Raw genomic sequence first — 18,109 nt, 5'->3', positions numbered from 1 at the left:
CACATGATAAATGTGTAATATCTCTTTATTGAATGAATTAATTCATTAATAAGGGCTATGAAGAGGTACCAGAGAAGGCAGTGGCACCCCACTCCAGTACTCTTGCCTGGAAAATCCCATGGATGGAGGAGTCTGGTAGGCTGCAGTCAACGGGGTCGCTAAGGGTCGGACACGACTGAGCGACTTCACTTTCACTTTTCACTTTCATGCATTGGAGAAGGAAATGGCAACCCACTCCAGTGTTCTTGCCTGGAGAACCCCAGGGACGGGGGAGCCTGGTGGGCTGCCATCTTTGGGGTCGCACAGAGTCAGACACGACTGAAGCGACATAGCAGCAGCAGCAGCATGAAGAGGTACAAGTTACTTCAGCGCCTATAATAGGTGAATTTAACAAAGTCATAAAAGTTGAGAAGTTTCTTGTAAAAGTGTATTAGCTAATTTCTGAAGAATAAAGAGGCATTATCCAGGAAAATAGAGAAGGAACAAAGATTCCAGATATTAATAACAAAATGAACAAAATGTCCTGAGGTGAGAGGCAAAACCCATCTTGCAACTATGAGGACGGAAGAAAGTCTAAATGGCTGGAGCATGGAGAAAGGGATGACATGAAATGGGATGAGACTGCAGAGCTAAACTGCAAGATCCTTGCAACCACATTTAGGATCTTATTCTAAGAGCAACGGGAGATCGCTGACAATGAGCATGGAATCCCAAGAACTTGTGTGTATGTGTTTTAAAAGAACTGCTTAGGCTGCAACATAGAAAATGTTTGAAAATTGATAGGAATGAATGGAAAGAGAATACTATGGTAGCGATTCAAGTGGCCCCCATGAGAAATGACAGCAACTTGGACTAGGACGATGGCATGTCTCAGGTCTTTTGAACCTTCCTCTTTCTTTCTTCTGCCATTCCAGTCTCTTTGGTTCACTACTTTAACCTCAGGTTTTACAACCCCAGAGTATTTACTTGAGCCTTGCCCTCTTCTTTCAACAGGGAAAAATTTTCAATGAAAAAGCTTCACTCCACCATCTCTTGCGATGCATTCACATGATGCCTGTTCCATTCAACACAAACACTCTCCACTGATTTTATTTGTGTATTTATTTCAATCACTCAGTTGACTTTCATGATGATGGTAAATGTGTCAGGAGGAACATTTTATTTATTTTGATATCTCCAGTAGTTGGCATATTGAAGATCACAATAATTCTTATTGAATAAATGAAAAATTAAATCAATTGCTGGTTTGCAAACACAAAAATTATTCACAATATTCTTCTTGCTGCTGCTCCATAGACATCACAAATTTTAGAGAGATAGAGGTCTTTTCCTATGGTCAAAGTATACAAGCTACAGATTAAATAATCTATTAGTGTTTGCATGTGCACTTGAAGCTCAAATATACATGTGTATAAATAGACATCTCAATAATACATAAATATACCTAAAATGTCCAAATTATATGAAGAAAATAACACATTTGGGGAGCAATTTGTGTAAATAATTTTCAAAACAGTTCCAAATGACTGCAAGTGGGACACAGTGAAATGTTAAATTATTAAAACACCCCTAAAATGTTCAAAAGATTTCATGTAGACTTCCCCAAATTCCCTGATTCCCAGAGAAGATATGAAGTATTATAAGATGTTGAATCATTAAGTTCAATTGCAACTGTAATTGAATGGTGGCAGAATCTTTTACATGAAAGATGTTTAATAATCTACACTGACCCTTAGCTATTGGAAAAATGAATTGTGTCAGCTAAAAACAACACACACATATGCACACACAGATTAATCTATTTCCATCCCCCCCACATTAATTCAATATTAATACAACTGTAAATATTTATAAATAATTAAAAGTATGAATGAAATTACATGGTAAGTCATGAAAAGTGAGAAAAGGTTTTGATGGGCATAATGAATAAGAATTTTCAGTTACATATGTTTCATGATGGTATCAAAGGTTAAACAGTGCCATTTAAATGTTTTTCTTTTCTAACCTCCCTTCCAACTGTGCAATTTTCCTGAAGCCATATAATTTGAAACAGAAGATCACTTTTCAGAAAAGTCGTAAGCAGATCATAATTCAAACCAAGCAACCAGATTCTCCTAACATCTAATTATTAAAGAAGTCAGTAATTCAGTCCCATATTAAGAATGCTTTACATGTAGTTTTGTACACGATTAGAATGGCTTTTAAAAGTACTGTTCTTGGAAAGAGACATGGACATTGCTTCCAATTTGTGAAATTACAACACCTGCTAACCAGAATGATTTTGTCATAAGAAACATATTGTAAACAAAGCACAGACTTAGAATGAAAAGACAGTTCAGTTGACATTCCATTTTACATAAATACATGGAAAATAAGAAATATTGACTTAAAAATGGCCAAAAAAATCTGAATTGCAAAGGACATAAAGATAGTTCTTAAACCAAGTTATTAAAAGATTAGAAACAAAAGTTACAAATAAGCAAAAATGTCCTTATACCTATGATACTTATGATATGCATGCAAATAAAATCTCAAATTTGTGTTCACTGTGTTTATTTCAAATAACATTTTTTTTCTCCATCAAAAAAAGAGTAGAAATAAAATGGGGAATAACTTCTGCTAAAATATGTCAACTAAAACAACTGATACCAATAAAGACACTTAAAAATGTGTATTATTTTCCAGAAACCATATGAAATTATCTGATTCAATGTCTAAATAAGTTATAGAGTTCCCCTGTCTTTCCCTTTTTAGTTAATTCAAGCTATTTTTAAGAATTATTCTCTTATCATTACGTATAAACCTCAAAGCATTTGTATCCTTGAAGATGTCAAGTAAGGAAAGTATTATCATGAAAATCTGGTTTTGCCATATTGTTGCTTACACCAAAATATAATAAAGAAGAATAGCAACTCACCTGCAAAATTGCTGAATACCCAGAAACTCTCATGATTCCAGTTACCTAATTCATCTTTCTCACACTATATAATCCAGTTCGGTTGCCAAGGCCAAGATATTTTATACTAGTGATATTCTAACAGAACACATCTTGAAATTTATAACATTGACAAAAATCTTCTCATGTGGTCTTTTTTTCTGTGAACATGAACTCTTTCAATTGTCTAATGCTCCATGTTTGAAACCATATTAATGATTTCCAAGATATAATACTGTGTTCTACAGTAGTTTCTTGTAGTTTATGAAGCAGCAAAAAAAAAATTAGCTCTTTGTTCTGGGAAGCAGTGAAGTACTAGTTAAGTGCCTTCACCACCAAATAATAAGCAGGGTGGACCACAATATTCTACAATAAAAAAGTAACACAATAAAAAGGTAATCTCAGAGTATTGCTGGGAGTGGCTGAAGATACAATTCCAGTATTGTGTATTTCTTCATGTACCTTAATGGTTTTAAGTATTATCACCAAGACTTTTCATTCACAGCACAAGGAGTTCATGGAAAGCTTTCTCGCGGCACTCTTATAATGAATGAAGGAAGAAAGTTTGGATATACTCATTTCTTCCTCTATTTTGGGGAACTTTTAAAGCTTTCAACAAGAATATAGCCTTTAGAAATATAAAAGGCATCATGTTCTTTCTTTCCTTTATATATATAAGAAAGACAAAATATATGAAGAAAAAAGATGAACAAAACGGGAATATTTTATGAAAATTTTATAAACAGTATTCATTCTGCTGATGTAGGAGCAAGTTTAGAACGAAAAATGTTTTTATCGTAAAAAAAATTAGACTTTCAGGATCATATGCTGATTATTTAAAATCTCACAAATAAAAATTTGTTCATGGAAAAAGAGATCTTTGAATACTAAAGTCCTTTATTCAACAACACAGAAATTTCACAAAAACAACTTTACTGGGCAAATTGAATGTGTTTTTTTTTTTAGTTTTTTTTTTTTACAGTTTTGTACATGCCCCATAAGTAATTTTCTTTAATAAATACACTGTTTCCAAAACTGCTTTTTTAATAATTGCACAAGCATACATACACCTTACACAAATATCTATTAGAAAATTTAATAGATAACTGCACAGTTCAGAATAGGAGAACACTGTGAAAGGAGTACATTTTGTGGCTCATGTTCCTGAAATATCTCTGACTTCCTTGCAATTGTGAAAATGAAATCCCTCTTAACATAGTAACTGTCTTTTATTCACTAGGAATACAGATCTCAGTGTGAAACTGCCAAATTTAATAAAAACAAAATTTGAAACATTTAGCTGTTACATGAGAACCAACTGTGTGATATCACTGTGAATCTAGCCATGATCAAAGACCCACAACGGTTTTTTGCTGAACATATTTGACCCTGAATAGTGTATTCATTTAACTGCTTTCTTGTTTTCATTATTTGATTACAGAGACTATCAGCTTAAATACTTTATATGCATTAGTATTAATTGTACAACTTACATGCCAGGGGTTCTGAATGAAAGGAAGGGAATATTCCTTTCTTTTAGTGACTGCTTAATATTAATTCATAGGAAGTCTTCCATCTCTTGCTCCCTATGAATGTGTTTAGAAGAAGAAAGTTGGGTGTTGGGAATTAAGCAACAGGAGACACTTTTATATACTCTTACCCTGGGGGAAGCCTATTACTGTTCTCCCTCCCAAGAATGGACACATTTCTAGTTTGTAAATATGCCCCCCACTTGTGCACAGACAGGCGGAATCCATCAGAAAGCCACTTCGGGTTGAAGGCCTGGAAAGAGAGAGATTTGCACTCTGATGCTCTTGTGATATAAGGGTGCTGAGTGAGAGCTGGAAAGGGATGGGCCCACTGCTCTACACGGCAGCAGCCCGAGTACTTTCCATAGTCTTCCCAAACGCTGACGCATGATGGCACCTCCTCACCTACACCTCTGTACGTGACCTCTCACACGAAGTTTTTTATTCGGCTTATCTGAGATGTAATTTTTAAGTTGTAAAGATACCCCATGTGATTTACAGCTGACTGCTATCTTCTGAATTTTCTTGATTCTGAATATGAAACATACAGCAAGGAATTTTTAAAAGTTACACTTCATTGGTATTTTAGAATCAAGAAAAGTGTAAACCTTTCAATCACTCCCTCAGTGCTGCTATGATGTGCTTTACAAGTTCTCAATACATGAACTTACAAGGGAGAAGACTGAGGGGAGGCCAGAGGAGTGATACCTTTCTTCAGCATCACCAAAGGGAACCTTATATGCACCCTCCATTACATAAATAGCTTAACCCAAAACATTAAAAAATGGGTAGTTTAAAAAAGAACAACATCAGGAATAAAAACACATAAGGAATTCAAGAAAAGCTGCACTCCTCCATATCAATAATTAACAGATTATTTCATTAAAAAATTGAATTCACATGTAAAAAATCACATTTTACAATATACAAACTCATTAATTCTTTAAGAAAACAAATAAAAACACATCAAGACATGCAATACCAGCATGTATTTTAGACTCAGTACATTGCGATGAGATCTTCATGTTATTGTATGCCTAATGCAGCCTGAATAAAAGTTTGTTTCAATTCTGTGACAACAATGATCACTTTCCAAAAAGCAAGGCAAGCTTACCATTCAAGTGTGAAAGTAAGTTTTCACTTACTCGTAATTCATTAGCACATCGGTTAAAAAAAGTCAAATAAAATTAAAAATGGAACAAGAAAGAACTCATATAGCTCTTATTGGTCCCACAGCAGAAATAGAAATTCTAACTAGAACCTTCAACGGAATATACACCAAGTAGAAAGCTATCTCAAAATTAATATACAGCACGTTTTAATTTGCGATAATTTTCTTCTCTAAACATGGATAAGTGTAATACATCGTGAATTTTCTTCAAAAAGGCTATTTGACAGTAACTGTAGATCTTGTATCCATACTCTAGGCAAATTAAGTCATATTGTTTTTCACATTGGCATTTGTAAGTACCTTCTCCCCCCCTTGCCAGCACTCGAGCAATGAAGTGCTCCTTCTGCTTTTAAAAAAACCTCCTCTGTCTATATTTTTTCCCATTCATAACTACAACTAGCCTTTTAAAATTATTCATCTGCTAGTCTTTCTAAAACTTTACAGTTCCTTTCATCACCCTCTCTCTTCTCAAGTTATTTTTCTTCACCTGATCCATGTTGCTAAGTTGTCAGCAGGTCAATGGATGTCACAGGCTAAAATAGCTGGCTAGTGACTAGAGAACAAAAAGATGCAGTAATATGGAAACTTGCATACTCTATGTGTTTTTGCTAAACTCTGTCTTATTTCTGAAGCTGAGAACAGTCTTTATAATTTGGGGGGAAAAAAAAGAGAGAGAGAAAGGAGAACTAAAACTCTTAGGGATCATGCCATCATAAACATTCATCCTAATGGGTTAGCCTAAAGAACACCGACTGCAGAAGAAAACCAAACATTATGAGAAAAGGTAGCTCAGGTCCTAAGAAGCATTAGCTCCTTTTGTTTGGGGGCTGTTTGCATTTATGGAATTCCATAGACTGTGGCCCTGCCTTCTCAGGAATGGAAGCATCCGGTGATGGTGATGAGAACAGGAATGGGAAACATGGAGCATTTCACGGAGGGCTACTAGAAGGCCATGGTTTTAACTGGGAGGCTGTGAGAAAGGAAGATCAAAAGAGATTTAACAGCCTCACTTCCATGAATGTGTTTCACTCTTTTGAACTTAAAAATGTACCCAGCCATGTCTCGATGCAGGAGGCCTTTATGTAATCAAATTTTAAAACAAAACTACACTTTTAATATCATACATGGAATTTAAACATTGGATATGTTTTTTAAGTGTTTATTTTTTTCTACCAAAAAAGAAGCAGAAAAACAGGCAAACAAAAAAATACATACAAACAAAAAAAGCCCATGTTGGGCTGGGGGGAAAAAAAGTCAGTCATGAATTTCTCCCCTAAGATATGATACTCTAGCCTGTATCCTAGAAAACACTGTTTAAAGAAAGAAAAAAAAAAAAAGTTATACAACAGATTCTGCATGTTTCAACTACTCTGAGTACTCCGTCTTACAGTGCCACCCAAGACAAGTCAACTACACTAAGGATTTGGGAGGTATACCCTTCTGTACAGCTTGTTTGTAAGCAATGCAAGTGCATAACCACTACTCTAATATAGTGCTCAAAAGATTAATTGAAACTTTCCTAATATCTTCCCCTCTTAGAACAATACAACGGAAGGTAACTGCTGGATGCATCATCATCTTTTAGTCTTGTAAAACTTGGCATCAAGTCTCTACGAAAAGATGCATGGCAAAACACGCCACTGCTGTTGCTGCTCCTAGAAACAACTGGCAAAAAAATATTTAAAGCTAAAATTTATTGCTCCAGATTTAACTCGCAGAACCGGAGTGTTGTGAACAAACTGTTAATCTCCATAGATGCTCAGACATGATTGTCTTCTTTTGTCTAAACACACAAAATACAAGCTGCTATCTGTACAGTTTACAGTCCTGAAACACATATATTTGAAAATGAAGTATAGATATGTACTTTGCAAAGATACATGATTTTACAGCAGGGGTTTACCCAGACTTATTTTTTACAGCCACTTTCAAAATAGACAACAACTTCACTAGGATAGCTAAATTACATCAAAGAAAGAATCAGTGTATTGAAAGTAAATAGACTGGCCAATTCCCCAAGCTCCCAGATTATTTTTATATGTCTTTTTTTTTTCTTTTCCCCCACTTTTTTTTTTTTTGAAGAAACCCCTATACATAAAATGAAAATAATATCTGGATATTTTCTTCAGTGGTGGACTAAGCAGTTTCTTAAAACAAGACATTAGTTTGCCCTTCACTTCCAAATGCCTTGAAAATAAGATATACTACTGCTTTAAAAGAACCATCGGAATGCTTCAGCGCTGGGAACAGGTGTTCTCTATAAAAAAAGAGCAAGAAAACAAGTTAAGCTTTCTTTCTATGCCAATATAAAATTAGATTTTCTCCTTTACACTTCAACAATATTTCTAGTCAGCAATACACAAATAATGACTTGCATATTTCAACATTTAATTAAAAAATAAATGTTTAATCTTAGAATATTACAAAAATTAGAATATTGAATTTAACGCTAATTTACTAAATATAATGATTAAAATACACTGATCTAAAAAATAGAAGAAACACAGCTTAGAACATGGATGGCAATCAGAAGAAAGGGGAATGTACAGACTACTAACCAGTAGTAGGAAGATCAGCCACCAAGTGTACTTAAAAATCTGTATCCGCTACATACGCAGCCTATGTAAGGCTGATGTTTCAAATTTAGTGAAATAGTTTCTTCATTCTGGAGAATTTCTTTTATGACAGGACAACAATAAATGTAACATCAACACTGCTTCTATATTTAACTACTAATGCTAAACATTCCTACATATAATTTGATATGAGCTATACTGAAAAATATACCTCTATTTTAAAATGTCTGCATTTGCAGCAAATTAATATCATATACACAAAACAAACTTACAACTAACCAATGATACTCAATAGAGCAAAAATATCTTTTTGCACCAGAAAAATACTATAGTTTTCCAATGGAGTAACAGGCAACACTAAACATATGAGTAATTCTTTTAACAAGAAGTTTACAGTTACTATGGGGATTTTGCTAAACAGTAGTTAAGCTGTCAAATTTTCCTTTATATATTAACATTACAGTAGTTCATCATTCCATACCCTTCTTTATAAAACAGGATCACATGAGTATATGTTGAAGGTACATGAGGAAGAACTAGCTAAGAGTAAATCTTGATATGGGGCAAATGAAAAACTTCCTTTTCTTCCTTAGACCTGTCCAACAAACCTATGGAGCCTATAAGATAGCTGCTCAAGATGAATAAGTATATAAATTGGAAAGTTGAATATTACCAAAATATATAGGAGGTATAAAAGAATGCACTCATACACACACACACTCCTCATAAACACATCTTAAGACAGTGTTAACAGCACCTGAATTTTCAGAAAATATATAAAAATTCTACTACAAATACTCTTTAATAATCGAGGTTAGCTTTTATTTACTTTTCATATATGACTCATTAGGTTGACACAATCCTACCATAGAAATGTCATCTAAAATTTTAACTGTTATTAATTGATTAAGCTTCAAATGAAATTTTAAATGAATAAAATAACCATGCTGGCTATCTGCACTAAAAAGGATTTTAAAAAACTGTTCTCATAATCAATACCATATACATCACAATGAATGTGTTAAGAACAAACACTATCTAATTCAAATTTGCATATAAGTATACAAAAAATATTTAGCTTGTAAAGTATTTTCTAAAAGCACAAACAAAAAGGTCCAGGTGTGGAGAAAAGGGAACCCTCTTACACTGTTGGTGGGAATGCAAACTGGTACAGCCACTATGGAGAACAGTGTGGAGATTCCTTAAAAAACTGGAAATAGAACTGCCTTATGACCTAGCAATCCCACTGCTGGGCATACACACCAAGGAAACCAGAGTTGAAAAAGACACGTGTTCCCCAGTGTTCATCGCAGCACTGTTTATAATAGCCAGGACATGGAAGCAACCTAGATGTCCATCAGCAGATGAATGGATAAGAAAGCTGTGGTACATATACACAATGGAGTATTACTCAGCCATTAAAAAGAATGCATTTGAATCAGTTCTAATGAGGTGGGTGAAACTGGAGCCTATTATACAGAATGAAGTCAGTCATAAAGAAAAACACCAATACTGTATACTAACACATATATATGGAATTTAGAAAGATGGTAACGATGACCCTATATGCGAGACAGCAAAAGAATCACAGATATATAGAACAGTCTTTTGGACTCTGCGGGAGAAGGCAAGGGTGGGATGATTTAAGAGAATAGCATTGAAACATGTATATTATCATATGTGAAACAGATTGTCAGCCCAGGTTCAATGCATGAGACAGGGTGCTCAGGGCTGGTGCACTGGGATGACCCAAAGGGATGAGATGGGGAGGAGGGTGGGAGGGGGGTTCAGGATGGGGAACACATATACACCCATGGCTGATTTATATCAATGTATGGCACAAACCACTACAATATTGTAAAGTAATTAGCCTCCAATTAAAATAAATAAATTTTAAAAAAAGGCCCATTGGTCCCATAAAAATAGTACTTATTAATATTGTAATCCATATTCCTCATAGTTTAATATGTCTTCCTTTTTCCAGTTCACTCTGCATACCTGGATCCCATCATTTGACTTGGCTGAGGAGAAAAACCCCTTTACTACTTTTTACAATTACCTTTTAAATGATAAATGTAATTATACATTCTCATGACACATATTTAATCATTATTAAAGGTACTTATGAAATTATAAGAAAACATATTCATTCATCCTAATATTCATAATTTACAACACACATATATAAGCAGTAAATGAAAACTTAGTTTACACCAGATGCTAACTTGCTGCCTGATGCCAACTAAGAATACATTTTATATAAGTATGCATACTTATATAAATGTAGTCATTTTTAACAAGATAAGTTAGATCCAAGCATATCCATGCATTGCAGAATCACATATGAAAAATAAACATGTGCATATATATTCATATATATTCACATTTATGTGTACAGTATATGACATAGAGATGCCAACTTGCTTTCAGATGCCAACTGGAAACAGGACTCTAAGTATATACTTATATATCTTGTATCATGATAAACATATATGTTCATGAAGATAAACAGAAGAAATATATATGGAGCACATTTTTTAAATAAGATGAACTCCTTATGCCTTAGTTTCATTTTTAAATCCTTCTTCCAACTCTTGGCTCTTCCTGTGCCCCTCTCCGCCACTCAATTTTATTTGCAATATTTAGAAAAAGCAAGCTTTATAAGACGCCACCTGCAATCAAAGGTCATGGTTGTAAAGAAAAAGATAATCACTTCTCAATGCTTGTTAGCACTAAAAATTAGATAATGCAAATGTGAGAAGGGCTTTCCAGGTGGCATGGTGGTAAAGAATCTGCCTGCCAATACAGGAGACTCAAGAGGTGTGGGTTCTATCCCTGGGTTGGGAAGATCCCCTGGAGTAAGAAATGGCAACTCACTCCAGTATTCTTGTTTGGAAAATTCCATGGACAGAGGAGCCTGGAGGGTTACAGTCCATAGGACTGATGTGTATATATTAGTATGTATACAATTTTGAGACTGATATGTATCTCCAAACAATTTGTTGCTAAAGAGGAAGGGAGAAGGTAAGCAGAGATGCTTCTTTTAAAAATTATTTCTCCCTTATATTAAAATCTTTGCGGTTGAACCCTAAAAATGATAAGTTGGGAAATCCCCTAAAATGTTTGAGAAAATTTAGGAAAACCACAGGTGCGTTAATTGGAATAAATCTTCAAGGCATTCACCAGAAACTCGAGGTGAGGCTTCTCTGTTTTATTTCAGGTTAAAAAAGGTAACAAAACTCTTCAGCGTCCCACAGGCCATGCAAAAAGACTGGATGTATATCCAGCCTCCTACCCAATCTTCACTGGGATCATTGGAAAATTCCTTATGGCCTGGGCTGAATTTTTTTCAGCCAGGACAGGGTAGTAAACTGTTTTCACAGGTAAAATACTGGGTTTAACTATGGGTTCTGATGAAGTCTGTCCTAATTTGGGGCCATAATGAGGTCATCTTTATGAGAGGATTTCTATTTTAAATGACTGGGGGACTCAGCACAGCAATGTGGGCGATTAAGCACCCTGACCAGCTCCCATCGGGTTATATAAATTCAAGAGTCCCAGTGGGGGAGTCAGACAGTTGATGAGATTACAGTGACTTTCTGGATCTCAGTGATGCTTGCAGGAAATCGTTATCCCTTATTGGGAGTAACAGAGAAGCCAGATTCCCCAGGAAGAGAAGGGAGCAGGGAGGTAACAAATAGAATTGAGTTGATCAGCAGCCTTCACGGCTCACACAGGTGCCAACACTGACAAACAGCAGCCTTGCTCCCAGGAGGCCTGGGGAGAAACCTGCAGCCCCTAGTTCTCCTTCTGGGACTGCTGTGAAGTATGTCAGGGGAATTCATCCCTACACGCGCCACACCAGGACGACCTTCAGGTTTAAAGGAAAGATGGTAACGATGACCCTATATGCGAGACAGCAAAAGAGACATAGATGTAAAAAACAGTCTTTTTTGGACTCTGTGGGAGAAGGCGAGAGTGGGATAATTTGAGAGGGTAGCGTTGAATCGTATATATTATCACATGTGAAGCGGATCGCCGGTCCAGGTTTGATGCATGAGACAGGATGTTCAGGGCTGGTGCACTGGGATGACGCTGAGGGATGGGATGGGGAGGGACATGGGAGGGGGGGTTCAGGATGGGGAACACATGTGCGCCCGTGGCTGATTCAGGTCAATGTATGGCAAAAACCACTACAATATTGTAAAGTAATTAGCCTCCAATTAAAATAAATGAATTAATTTAAAAAAAAGGAAGAAAAGATGCTCCTCACTGATCATCAGGGAAATTAAAAAAAAAAAAAGGAATGCCTTCTGTTCTCCTCCTAAGTAACTTTAAAAAGCAAATTGTTGAATAACATAACTGTGTAATCCATGCCTAAGTACATTTTACATTTACTTCTTTTAAAAAACTGAATACAAAAAATTATCAATATGTCTCTGGCAGAAATGTATTTCAGTTTGATTCTCATTAAATCAGCAATGAAAAAACTATTAAATGACCTAAAAACCAAGAGACATCCCCAAATCTGCTACCTTAAGAATTTGAGCATAATTTTCTCTTTTGGTGCTTGCGAGGCAGTCACATGAACTGTTGTGTCTTTAGGTTGGGCACACATCTATGTACAAGCAAGTGTGTGAGGTCGCTTCAGGCGTGTCTACTCTGTGTGGCCCTATGGACTGTAGCTCTCCAGGCTCCTCTGTCCATGGGATTCTCCAGGCAGGAATACTGAAATGGGTTGCCATGCCCTCATCGAGGGGATCTGCCCCACCCAGGGATTGAACTTTTGTCTCTGGCATCTACCTGCATTGGCAGGTGGGTTCTTTACTACTAGTGCCACTTGGGAAGCCCCACACATCTACATATTCTTGTTTAAAATATGTTCACTCTAATAAAAACTTCATCTCCTAAAAGCTGAAATTGAGTATCTGTATATTCATACATATGAGTTTTATGGGATTGGCTATTCATGTCTAGCCAGATACGTATGTAAAATTTGTTGCAGTATTCAGGACACCAAACAAAACTAATCATTTTTAATAAAGCTAGACACATGTTTTCAAAGACCATATAAAAGACAACTCGATGTTGAAATTAGCTTCATAATGCTTGAAAGTTATAAACTGAGATATAATTAAGACATTAGCAAATTCTATAACTAAAGTTAAATATATCCTTCCAATATGTATTCATGTAGTTTCTAATCCAAAGACTCAGTGGTTCACCCAGGCCTTCAAAACTCTGCTGTGAAACAGGATGGCTTTAATACAATACATTCTAAGCTGAAGTCAGTATTTTGGGGTACCATTACTCTTATATTCATCAAAAATGTCCTATTTCCCCATTTATTATTAATTGAAGAAGCATAAATCATCCAATCATTTTCTGATCCCCATATAATAATGGGAAGTATGCTTTTTCCACCCAAAAACAAAGCAATCTCGAACTGCAGTTAGCCAACACAGCCTCTTCTAAACTCTTTCGAAGTGTCGTTTTCACTGTGAGAAGCCCCACTATAAGTTTATTAAACTTCTGAGCATCTAAGTCCTTGAAGCCGGAACCTCTTACTGCATTCGATTTGTCTCTTTGCAATAGAACTTGAAAGCCTTAATGAATCACTGCAATTTTGCAATAGGAAACACATAAATAAATTTGATAAAGAATACTAAGGCTCATGGTTTGCCTTTAGATATTTGATTATATTTTGTTTTGGCTTCATATGAAACAAACTTTGGAGCATTATGGATGAACAAAAGGAAAAATCCTGATGGTAAAAAAAAAAAGAAAAAACACTACTTTTTCTGATTTGATTCACAGAGAATGCTAAAATATTAAATTATATAGGTTCTTAATTTTTGTGCTGACAAAATTTCAAAACCTAACTGGAGAAATGTAAAATTGTTTTATATATACATATATATATATTTTATATGTACAATATTGTGAATGTGAAAACACATGCACATGTATGTGATTACAAATTTGTATGATTAATAAATATGGTCTAAAATTATACCTAGTAAATGTTAGAGACTTTCAAACATTTTAGGCAAAACTATTATTCTATATCCTATTTATAAATAGTATATTTTAAACATCATAATCCAATAACTATAAGAATTATTAGCAAGCACAAGTATAGCATAGGTCAGTTAGTTTGAGAGAACAAGTAATTTATGATAAATGATAAGCTCACAGTCCAGTAATTCACTGTTACTGTAATAAAAGCAACTTTATATCTTAATAATAATACCAATATTTCAATAATAATTCCAATGTTTTAGGATATATGGATTAATATAAGTACACAATGTTTCCATTTTTTAAAGCACATCTTCCTTACTTTCTCTTTTTCTCCTGTTATAAAATGTATGTGATATCTATCAGATTAATTTTTCTTATAATTCAGATTCACTTATAACTGTATAAATCTTTGGTATACTCACAGCTTATCTTGGCCATGATCCAGATATAAATTTAAAACACCTATCACATGCCATTAACTGGAGTATTAGACCCCTCTTTAAAAGGGAGAAAAGCACCAAATAAGTAACTGCATAACTTTTATGACCCAAATTTTTGGAGGTCTTAATCATGATTATAAGGAGCATTCCAAACTACTGGTTTCCAAATTGACATCTGTGGCTAGGATTTCTCTGATTAATGGTGGAACCCAGAGATGGCTTTTTCATTAGTATTGATTCTGTGTGGTCTATTGCTCCTGCTACTCCCTATGCCTGGCAAATGTGAGGGCTCTTCCTTTTCCTTCCTTCTACAAGACCACCACACCCTCCCCATCACCACTGCAATGGCATGACTTTAAACTAAGCTAACTTTTGTAAATGGAAAGATGAGATTGTATACTAGGTTGGAAAAGTGCTAAATCAAATCAACCTGGTAGTTAAACCAGTAAGAAAGACAACTGTCGAAAGGGAGATGTGTGTATGGGAAAAGAGTGGGTTGGTAGGAAGAATAGTAACAGTTTGACACCAAGATTCAAACTGGCTTGCTGCTGCTGCTGCTGCTAAGTCGCTTCAGTCATGTCCGACTCTGTGCGACCCCACAGACGGCAGACCACCAGGCTCCCCTGTCCCTGGGATTCTCCAGGCAAGAACACTGGAGTGGGTTGCCATTTCCTTCTCCAGTGCATGAAAGTGAAAAGTGAAAGTGAAGTCCCTCAGTCGTGTCCGACTCTAGTGACCCCATGGACTGCAGCCTACCAGGCTCCTCCATCCATGGGATTTTCCAGGCAAAAGCACTGGAGTGGGGTGCCATTGCCTTCTCCTCAAACTGGCCTACAAGTGGCCAAAAATGCACCCACTTTTGGTCCTAGTATCTAACATAACTACTTCAGGCAAGTGTCTTGATTAAAGCTGTAAAGGATCATATTTCAATTACTTTTGATAAAAACACTTCAAACCACATCCTTCCAATAATAAGTAAATTATTGTATTACACATAGGTAGTTTAGTGATTAAAATATACTTGGATTTATAAAAATAAAATATAATAGGATGATATCAGGATAAGCAGAAAGATGCAACGTTTTCAAAAATCCAAAAATTTAAAAGAAGTTTTTGAAAATTTATTTTAGATACTATTTTTCACTTACGTATAGGGGGAAGTACGAAAGGAAATGAAAATAAAATTGATATTTGAAAAGTGAAAATTAGGTTAATAAAATCAATATTGTCAAGAATGACACATCTTTATGAAAAATATATATCCAAATAGATATGGTTATATAATAAATGAATCTGAATATACATATGAATATATGAATTCATATATATGGCAAAGCCACAAGTTAAATGATTCTATCTGCCCTCAAAATCACTCTACTAATTACTGTTGACTGCAACAATACGTTTAAGGTGAGATCACTGCTAATTAATTATTGAAAAACCACCAATATTCTCTTCATGATCAAGTTGTTGGGGCAATTTTTAAAAATTCTGTTTTTCCTTTTAAAGCAGACAGTGAACTGTCTCCTCATACTGAAAAGAAGAAATATTCATGTGAAATGTGAAGAAACGGGAGGTCACTTAAAAAATTAAGAGGTGATTTTTAAAATTCAAAAGTTATGATTTGGACAGCCTCTAACTTACATTCAAGTAAAATACAACAGTTATACTTAATCTCTATAAAGAATTCAAATTATAGTTCCTTTCTTTGATTATTATAGATCTAGGAATTTGAGAAATATTATTTTTTCTGTATTACATAAAGTCCAAAAAGAAGTTTAATAGAAATTTTCGCTTAGACTAACTTCTGTAGTGTTTTGAATGCAGCCACTTAACTTCACTTGGTTCAGAATCTTCTATGACAAAAACCCAACTCCTGAGATAGACCCAGCCTAGAAATCAAAGCAGGTTTTATGTCCATTAATTACTTGGAGGAATTTAGGGAAAATGCCAAACATTTCATAGTCATTAGATGTTATCATAAACAAAAAAAAATGTACTTGGTTAAAACTATACTTCTGAGAATCACATGTTGCTTTTGGAGTTTTTCTTTTAAAAAAAGTTTTTTTAATAACTGCAGTTGACATTACATTAATTTTTTGGTTTCTTTCCTTAATTTTCTTTTTAAATAATAAAATTAAGAGGTACATAATCAACAATTATAATTTAATCAATTTATTACATGTTACCTCTTTGGAAATGCATTTTAGTTAGTCATCTCCATCATTAAGAGGACACACACTCTTAAGCATCCTCTCCTAACAGGGTACCAGCACATCTTGTGCTGAGCAAGTCCTTAAAAGTCAAATTTCTCCTCAGGGGTTTTCCATGTACTACTTCTTTTTCTATGGTATCATGTATGCTCCACCTTCATGCACACAGTCACAATTGCATAGTTAACTAACTAGCAGAGTAAATTAACAAGCCTAACATTTTTCAGACATAGGATTCATAAGACATAATTAATATTCTTTCATCAATTTTCTGGAGTCTTTTCTATATGCGCAATTCTGTATTTTCCAGGAAGTTCTCTGAATTATCACTTAAAAATTACCCTGCCAATTTGAACAGTTAGTTGTTTATAGATGCTGAATGGCCTCTATCTCCCTAAACTCCTTCATCAATTTGAGCATTAGTTTTCCCATCCTGTCATTTCAGTGTTTCCAATTGCAGACTTGAACAAGTAACTCTTAAAGAGAAATTAGAAGAAAAAAAAAATCTAGTCAGTTTACAGGAAACTATTTTTTCCACTAAGGTAAATGAAATGATGCTGAGTGTTTCTAGTGAATCCAAGCCAAATTCGTGGAATCTTTCAAAAAAGTTTGAGGCATTAACCATTTCTACTAATTTCTTATTTAAACCAGACTCAAGAAGATGACCTTGAACATGACAGTCCTTTCTGCCAGAATGCTCCTTTCTTAGTTCCCTTTAAACTGTAACACTACAGTCTGCCTGCCTCCCTCCCTTCCTTCTTTTCTTCCTTCCTTTACTTCTTCCTTTCAATGTGGCCCTTTCCCTTATTCAGCTCATACAAAGGTTTCCAGCACTCTATAAAATACACTTGAAATAACAAGTCATACTGTAGATTCTCGCTGTGTTCAAATATTCAAGGCCAGTATTTCTTTTCTTTTCTTACTCCTTGAAAAATTCTGGAGTACTAATAGAAGACAATACTATACCACATAACCACATGAGGCAGCTAAATAGAAATCACAACTGCACTGTGTGTTTCTTATCTAGATCTGGGAAGAACTAAGCCAAGGATGAAGCAAGGAATTCAAGGCTTTTAGATAGGTGTGAGATTGCATTCAGAGTTTTCTAAAAGTACAATCATATCTTTGAAATGTGTCCATTTTGTGGCCGTAGAATAAAGAACGTAATTAGGAAGCTAAGTGTCTTGGATGAAAGAGTAAGAAGTAGAGTTATGGAGTTAC

General features: G+C 34.9%; 1 protein-coding gene across 1 annotated transcript in view; it reads right to left on the bottom strand.

Moving 5' to 3' along the window:
• Positions 1-1,083: 1,083 nt before the first annotated feature.
• CXXC4 (CXXC finger protein 4) overlaps positions 1,084-18,109 on the bottom strand; it is a 31,271-nt gene continuing 14,245 nt past the window's right edge. Inside the window, exon 4 of the mRNA XM_025290342.3 lies at positions 1,084-7,892. Coding sequence (XP_025146127.2) covers positions 7,848-7,892 — 45 coding nt within the window. The 3' untranslated portion in view covers positions 1,084-7,847. The remainder of the gene's footprint in view (positions 7,893-18,109) is intronic.

Source organism: Bubalus bubalis, chromosome 7, assembly GCF_019923935.1.
Source record: "Bubalus bubalis isolate 160015118507 breed Murrah chromosome 7, NDDB_SH_1, whole genome shotgun sequence".
Lineage (NCBI taxonomy): Eukaryota > Metazoa > Chordata > Mammalia > Artiodactyla > Bovidae > Bubalus > Bubalus bubalis.
This window is presented reverse-complemented; position numbering and strand designations above follow the sequence as displayed.